The sequence below is a fragment of the Punica granatum genome, chromosome 2 (genome assembly GCF_007655135.1).
Source record: "Punica granatum isolate Tunisia-2019 chromosome 2, ASM765513v2, whole genome shotgun sequence".
Classification (NCBI taxonomy): domain Eukaryota; kingdom Viridiplantae; phylum Streptophyta; class Magnoliopsida; order Myrtales; family Lythraceae; genus Punica; species Punica granatum.
This window is the reverse complement of record NC_045128.1, coordinates 13,341,961-13,350,179: the sequence shown is the minus strand read 5'-3', so window position 1 is coordinate 13,350,179 and position 8,219 is coordinate 13,341,961. Positions and strand designations below refer to the sequence as shown.

General features: G+C 40.1%; 1 protein-coding gene across 1 annotated transcript; it reads right to left on the bottom strand.

Annotated features, from left to right (window-relative positions):
- LOC116193853 (beta-galactosidase-like) lies at positions 1-5,922 on the bottom strand. The gene is made up of 19 exons (XM_031522598.1): positions 5,547-5,922; positions 5,015-5,110; positions 4,784-4,896; positions 4,124-4,190; positions 3,935-4,027; positions 3,715-3,858; positions 3,436-3,524; positions 3,203-3,308; positions 2,991-3,078; positions 2,795-2,913; positions 2,438-2,602; positions 2,183-2,358; positions 1,974-2,083; positions 1,778-1,887; positions 1,571-1,681; positions 1,376-1,486; positions 1,078-1,283; positions 442-754; positions 1-347 (listed from the first exon to the last, which is right to left on the bottom strand). The coding sequence occupies exons 1-19, from the start codon at positions 5,715-5,717 to the stop codon at positions 234-236; spliced, it is 2,502 nt and encodes an 833-aa protein (XP_031378458.1). The 5' UTR covers positions 5,718-5,922; the 3' UTR covers positions 1-233.
- Between the last annotated feature and the right edge of the window lie 2,297 nt (positions 5,923-8,219).

The following is an 8,219-nucleotide window of genomic DNA, read 5'->3' as shown; positions in this document are numbered from 1 at the left end:
TTATTTTTTGAATTTAAGATTACTCGGAAATCAATTTTGAATTTCGAAAGATGCAACAGCGACGTCAGCTTCCGAGAATTTGGAGAAACATAACCCATCGAAGACCACTTCGTTCCTTTCTAGTTTGTACAATCTATTCCTTTTTGTTTTTGTACTATCAATGACAGTCCGGTGGTATGATGCTCTACACTTCCCATTTATGAGCCATTACTTGTTTTGATCCCTTCAGGCTTTCAGCTACAGACAGCCTCCACTGATAGCTTCTTACTTGTAATCTCTGGGCAAGGATCTCCTCCAAAAATCTCGGGAGCAACTGAGACCGAACACGATTGTTTCCCAATGCATCTCTGCAGAAACCCATATTAGTTTTCAGTAAAGAAAATAGAAAGTAATCATCTTTTTCCCGGTGTTTCAATTCAGCTGAGGTTTTGGATGCTATACCTTTTGCAAAGGATCATATGACTTGTGAGCATGACAGCTGCCTTCCCAATAATTCCCGCACTTCCCTTGGGGAGTTCCATAGCTAGCAAACTTTATCTGCGTGATATTTTGCCCCGGAGGGCACCATAAGTGAGCCTTAGGCTTACTGGCGGTGTGCCAGCTTCTGAGTGAAGGCTGCCCGTCGTAAATGTCAGCACAGACACTTCCCACTTTCCTTTCCACCAAAGAGATGCTGCTGGGGTCCCCACCTAACTCTTCAAATATGACCAAGAAGTTTCCAGTGGGAGAGAGCCACGATCTTGGGACATGGTACCTGAAGTTTCACAAATCGGTCATTATACATACAGGAATAGCAGTTATAAAATTGTCCACTATACATTGATGCACATCCCAGCAAGCTTAATATGGTATTAGTATTAGTAAGCAGGTTCTGCTTACTGATCCTTGTAACTTTATTATTCATGTCTAGTTATTGTTCTGTTTTGGTTCTGTGAAAGGTCCTGTCTGATTGTGCCAACCATGGGATATTTACCGGAGGCCATGCTGAACTATGTCCTATTGTCAACGGAACTATATACTCAGTCCATTAGAAACTGCTATCTTCTATGAAGGTTTAGTAGTTCAATATTTCCTCACCATCTCTGAGAAGCCTCTCCACAGTTGGTCCGGCACTTCTTGTCATTGAAAGTTCCCGCATAGCTGCACTCCCTGCAATTGCCGCGTGCTGTATATGCAGGCCAATGGCGCCCGATGCTCCGACCGTTGATCCACATCTGGCCTTTCCCCATGGTGTTCGTGTCCAAAGCTAATGGGGCGTTCCCTCCGGGTGCATTGAAAGTCGTCTGAAGAGAGGATAAGATAAAAGAATCGTTACAGGTCAGAAGTAAAGTCCACTAATCATATCATGGAGCTTTTCGGGTATGAAGAAGTCTACCTTGTACCATTGCATGGGCTGTTTTGATACCAATGAAGATCCTTGCATCCATTTGACCGAGGAACTTCCAACAGGGGTATAGAGACTCAGAGCTTCACCTTTCAGGCCAACCTGTGTATCAAATTTCATTTCATTCCTTAGCTTACAAGAATACACTTTCACGAAGAAATTGAAGTCCGATGCTTGAACACAAACCTTGTAGGACCATTCCCATGTCGACAAATCCCACATCCCGGAATTCAAGCCCTTCAGTGTCACTGGGCCGAGAACCCCCACATTCCACCTTTCAAAGTGGACGCCAACATTCTGGAATAAATGACAGAATTAATCATTGAATGACCATAAACAAATGGCGAATTGCGATCAAGGTGAATAGATGACACGAAAATAGTAAAAACCCACCGGAAGCCCAACGGCAACACTCAGTAGGGACAACTTGTTGATGCCAGCTCTCAGCTTCAGATTGCCACTGTATGTGAGCTTCGGTTTCTCCTGTGACCCGTATACGGTCCCTGTAGCAAGGCAAGACCTATATAAATTTAAGATATAATTTATGTACTCCGATCCAGATTATTACTAGCCTTAGCATTCGACTTACCCACTAGCTGACCGTTAAGGAAGACGTGCAGGGCATGTCCTGCTGACAATATGGTGAGAAGTGGGTATTGACCGGTCTTTAGGAACGCCTCGTCTGGTTTTATAGTGATGCTGAACCAAGATAACCATCATCATCAGTTCCCCATCATTTGTTTAGCTTTGTAACACATATTTGAGCAAGGAACAAAATGTCCGTTAGGAGATACTCACTCTGTCGTGTACCAGAGGTAGTCCGTAGAGTCTCTGGTAAGATTCAGCTGCTCGTACAAGCCCTTCATTGCAAACGTATCATTCCCATAGGCAGATACCGTCTCCTCTTCGTAAGATTGCCACGAGAAGCTCTTGATCACCGGAGTCATATTCATCACCGTGCTTTGGGCCCCAAGCTGTAGAGAGGCAAACACTTCTCGGGAATTGGCTAGAAGAAAGATCTCAAAATGCTAGGTTTAAGCTCATTATCCTTACCCTTGCAGAGTTGAAAACCACGTTCTTGCAGCCTGGAAGTATGCTGATGGACCAAGGAGGCAGGTTGTATTCCGTATTCCAGAAGTTCACCTTAACTGTGTATTGTTCGTCGTAATTTGCAAGAAATGCCGCACATGCCCCAGAATCGGACTTGAACACATGAGCCTAGAAAATATAACAGTCAACCAAAAGAATAACAGAAGAACACAATGAAGGATTCGAACTTTGTACAGAAGTACGTGTTTTGGACCACGCTTCACCGGATGTGCTGGTTTATAAAACGTCCATGATGTGCATCCCGACACATAATCATCAGACTTTCGTGAACAAATTGCTTTCTAAGATAAAAAAGTGCACCTCCTGGTTTTTTCCCAGCCGTGTGACATTCGGATTGGCAGAAACTAAAGCTGGTTCACAGAGCTTGACAGCTTTGTGAAGATCTCGCATGTGACCCCATTTTGGTTCCCTCGGAAGTCCTAATGCAGAATGAAGAAGATGCTCAGAACGGTGAATCATCTTTGAAACCAAGGGATTATGTGATTAAATAACATACCATACTCATCAAGAGGAGCATCATAATCGTAGCTAGTGGCAATAAATGGACCACCAGATGTCCGGCCAAAGTTCGTCCCGCCATGGTACTGCAGCCACAATGAAAAATCAGAAACACATGTAACAGATCAACTTAAATGGGGGAAAAACTTGAAGGACCGGATATGAACTGTGGTTTTGCATAGTTGGTGATGAATGAAATCCTATCATTACCATATAGTAGTTAACAAATGAACCACGGTTCTGTATGAATCTCAGGACCGCAAACGCCATGTCCTCAGCTGGTCTGTGAGGTACGGCCAAACCAAACTCTGTAAACCTGTCAGCAAATAGTGGCATTAAGAAAGATGGTCAGAAAAATCAGGAAATCGAGTTTCACTAGTTACTATACACAATAACAAAGTGAGAAATCTAGATTTAATGGCATATGTGAAGGCAAGATTTACCAGCCAGTCCAGAGTTCAGTCCACATCTTCGGTCTGTTCTGCTTTTCGGGTTCGAACCTCTCACAATAAAAGCCATTGCAGGTGTTGATCTGCATAAAAGTAAAAGGAAGTATGAGTTGGGGAAGAAATTTATGAGTGGCTGATGAACAGTCAAGTTCTCTTCTTTATTCTATAGGTAAACTCGGTGAGTGACTTGAGAGACAATAGAAGTGGTTCGGAATTAGTCGAGTATGATCAGAAAATTCTCTGTTTGATTCCAGGAGGCTGAAGAAAACTCACAATAGGATCAGGAACGTGTTCTTGCTTGCACATGATCCAGGGGACACCGGTCCCGAGCCCCACTGCCATGCTAGCTGCCCACTCGGCGTAGGCTTTCCCTGGTGCCCCGATCTTCCACTCCACCGGCCCGTACTCATTCTCTATCTATTTAAATTGATGAACATTCAGTAATCGTTTGTCACCGAAACCCGTCATGTGTGCTGTCGAATAGTATCATTACCTGAGACAGGATTATCGGACCTCCCTGAGACTCAAATAACCGTTCGGCCTTCATCATGTTCACTATTTTTTCTGTGAATCCTTTCATTGCAGCCTTTGCATAGGTTTAACAAGAATAATTATATCAAATAAATATACAAATAAATTACCAGTAGATAAATTTCTTGTGGTACAAGCAAAGAGGCTAAACCTTGAATGGCTCATTGTCTGTTCTGAATTCAATGCCGGGCACATATTTCAGCCACACTGGGAATCCCCTGAATCAGAAACAGAGCATGTACAAAGTTTATAATGCGGAACCCTTTTAATTCATCTTATTGGTTTTGGCTCAACTGCTCCAAAATAAAAAGAAATAAGTATTCCCCAAATTTGAGAATTTCAATGAATGCCTAATTGTATTGTCTTTTTTTGGCACATACATACTACGAATGAGACTTCAATTCCTCTGTTTGATTTAGAAGAGAAAAAAAAAGAGAATTAAATTATATGTTTAAATTAGATATTTTAGATATTTATATATATAAATCTATTCTATTTTATTTAATTTATTTAAAAAATTGAAAATGAAATTTCATTTAAATAATTAAAATAATAAATAGAAAATAAAGAAAAATAAAGAAGAGTAATACAAAGTATAGGATTCTTTCCGGAAGCGATTGGTCTGTCTCCCAAGGGGGTTAAACTCTAGTTCTTCTCCTTTCATTCATTGATTATTCACTCCTTACTTAATTTAAGATGAGCTAGAAGTATCTCTATCTCACAGAAATTAACAAACAATAAATTGGGGGAGGGGATCAGAGGATTTACTGAGAAGATGAAAAGTAGAAAACAAATTAGTGCTTTGACTTACCCGAAGTTCCATTCGCCACAGATGTAAGGACCAATACGGAGATGAACGTAAAGTCCTGCTTGCTGCACTAACTTGATGAACCGAACTAAATCATATTGGTCCTCGAAATAATACTGCAAAGAAAGGATAATATTATTATATCGGAAAAGATGCAGATTACTAACTCGAATACTGATCACATCATTAATGGAAACACTTTTGCTTCTCATAATAACTAAGCGAAATACTTACTTTTCCGGGAGAAGGCTCATGCCCGTTCCAGAACACATAGGTTTGGATAACATCCAAGCCTCCTTCTTTTGCCTTCTGAATTAACTCCGGCCACATCTGTAGATTACGGGGGAAAAAGGCAGATATTAAGAATTGAATAAATTGCTTGTACGTCAATTCTTGCTAAACACGTTATGTTTGAGGTGGATAGTGATAAAACTTTCATTGATGCAAGATCAAATATGCAGATACGTTCATATATAATAAATATCGGTGTTATTGAACGAGAAGCAATGAAGCTCAAGAATTGCCCAAGATCATGCAACTACAAATACCCGATACTCCGAAAAGCATCAGCACATAGGAAGGGGGGAGAAAAAAAAAGAATGAGAAGAAAAATGCGGTTTATTTGGTCGTGTGAACCTGTCTTCCAGTATTCCACAAACAAGAAAAGAATACTTCTTGTACCGAAGTCTTGGTTAATGTTTCGGAAAGAACCAGAAAAACCTTTGTCTCAGTCATAAAAAGAAGGAAATACAGGAAGACGGAGTACCTCGGGAGTGCTTCTCGGGTAGTGAATGGACCCGGAGAAGAGGATCCTCCTCTGCCCATTGATGATGACGGCCTTGTGGTCGTAAGTCACTGACGAAGTGACGGAGAGAATCCACGAGAAGAGGAGAACAACGAGCAACATTCTGAACTTGGCTCCACACAGTTTTCCCATTCGAATGCTTGGCGCCGAGGAGGATGTGCCAATGCCACCCGTGACCCCTCCTCCTCTTATACTGCCGCAGGACAAAGAAATTAGCGCCAGCCTCTTGTCCTTATCCCTCGTTTCCCCACGCGGTTTTTTTTATCATCAAATCATCTGCTCATATCAACTTATACTATTCATAACCTTCCTTGTTTAGAAGGATATATATGGTAACTTATACAGTTCATAACCTTCCTTGTTTAGAAGGATACATATGGTAGTTAGAGAGAGAGAGAATGTAATGCACCTGCCTTTTATATCACATATATATCCATTCATATAGGGAAAATAACATTTACTGTTCCATCCCTCGGAATTGCGACAACAATGTTTCCCACAATTTTTTCACCTAAAAAAATAATCTGATATTTGTCTTTTGAATTTTGGATATTTTGATTTATTTTATGTAGGTTACGCGTATCTTTTCAATTTTCTGTTTCTAGGTTTTGTGCGACGTAATCTTGTTTCCTTTCCTCCCTTTTTCAATATATAAAATTTGATATATACCTATTTCCTGATTGCCAAAGACGTCCATCGGTTTAGTACGTGGAATTAGAAAGCCTAATAAATAGACACAAACGAATCTAAAATTTTTTGATTTTAAGAAATTACCGCGAGTACCACTGCGATGGGCTCCTTTTTCAACTGGCTTGTGTGCTTTGGGTTTGTTTGTGTTGCTGAGGTTGCTTTTAGGGGAGGTAGCCTCGATCACACTGACACGGAACTGAGGCGATTCCGATTTAGTGTTCCCTTTTTGGCTTTTTTGGTTTTGGGTTTGGTGGAAAGACCAAACGTTAGAGAGAAGTCCCTTTTAAATTCTAAGCAATTAATAGAATACATTGACATGTTGCTTACCAAATAAAAATAAAAAGATTAGCTTGACATGTTGCTTACCAAATAAAAATAAAAAGATTAGTTTGACATGTCAGCTTTCGTTATTAACAAACAAGTGATTGGTCACCCAATACACTGAGAAATTCTCTAATAGTCATATTTCATTGTATGTCGTAATCTGGATAGATAGACTTATAATAGCAGATAGATATTGCATCCGGGCCATGTGTACGTACTTTTATTAGTTAATCTCACTAGATCATTTGTGATCTCAAATTCATCTGTTGAATTTACCGACCACCTCTACAAGAAAAGACCCAAGAAAAAAGAACTGTGGCAAATTCCCTATCCCTTTTATTACTTTTTTTTTTTCTAAATTAGAAACGAATTTTACAATATATTTCATGATCCGGCTTTCGACTGGTATAAGTAAATGCAAGACCATGTTTGAATTGGCTCGGATCGGGACTTCTACCATAACTGGCAGTTCATCTATTAATTCTTGTGTTGAGATATGTTGTCCCACATCGAAAAATTAAGAAAGAAACCACAAACTTATATGAGGCTTGGGTCCAGTAACTTATCAGCTTAAACTTTTGGGTTGCAGATGGGCTCAAGTCCGTGTAGGCCAAAGTGGGTATTTTACATGGTATCAGAGCGGGTTATGCTTCCGCGCGCTCATGTGGGCTCACACCACGCCAGATTCGATTTCGAGGTAGTCAAGAGTGCGTCTCATGTTAATCAGGCCCAAGAGTAGCCCGGTCCAGTTCCGAGGTAGCTAAAGGTGCACCTTTAGTTAGGCCCGAGTGTGGAGCTCGAGGCTAATTTGGTATTTGTCCCCCCTTGCTCGAGCACCGAAGAGGATGCCCGGCTCGGGTCAGTTGTTAAGGGCGGGTGTTTAAGGCACGTGGCACGTGTTGGACCACACGTTGCCACGTGAGGGCGGGTGTTGAGATATGTTGTCCCACATCGAAAAATTAAGAAAGAAACCATAAGCTTATATGAGGCTTGGGTCCAGTAACTTATCAGCTTAAACTTTTGGGTTGGAGATGGGCTCAAGTCCGTGTAGGCCCAAGTGGGTATTTTACATCTTGCTTTAGCAGAATGGCAACCGAAGCAATATATACAATATCCCTTTTTTATACGTATGAGTATGGAAAATTCAAGTTTCTTTCGTCTAAGAAAGTCAAATATAATCTGAAGTAAAAGTTTCAATTACTCAAAGGACAAAATTGAATAAGGCAACAACTTTCTTTCTTTGAATGCAAGGATGATAGGTGGTTTCAAAGTGATTGATTGAAACCATCTACTGTTAGAATCTTCTGAAAATTAGTGATATTGATTAATATCCATTTCTACGTTTTCAGGCGTAGTTGTAATTTTAGTTAAGGTTGTCAATGAATTTGACTGATTAGACATACTTATTTATGAACTGTTTTATTCGGTTATAATTCTTCTAAGCTATAATTATGTTCTAATTAATTATAGACACATTCAACGAATTTAAATTGTATCTGTTCTTATCTTATATCGTATATCATGCCGTATTGTATATATTATTTAAGAGAATTCTTTATATTATAACTACGGATCTATGTCTATTTTCTAAACTATCACCTTATTATAAAATAAACACAA

Bases quoted from the DNA above. Each gene is read 5' to 3' on its own strand.
- LOC116193853 (XM_031522598.1), bottom strand. From the start codon at position 5,717: ATGGGAAAACTGTGTGGAGCCAAGTTCAGAATGTTGCTCGTTGTTCTC. The intron at 3,309-3,435 runs GTAAATCTTGCC...ATTTGCTGACAG, and splicing joins ACTGAACTCTGGACTGGCTG to GTTTACAGAGTTTGGTTTGG. The intron at 348-441 runs GTATAGCATCCA...GGGTTTCTGCAG, and splicing joins CATATGATCCTTTGCAAAAG to AGATGCATTGGGAAACAATC.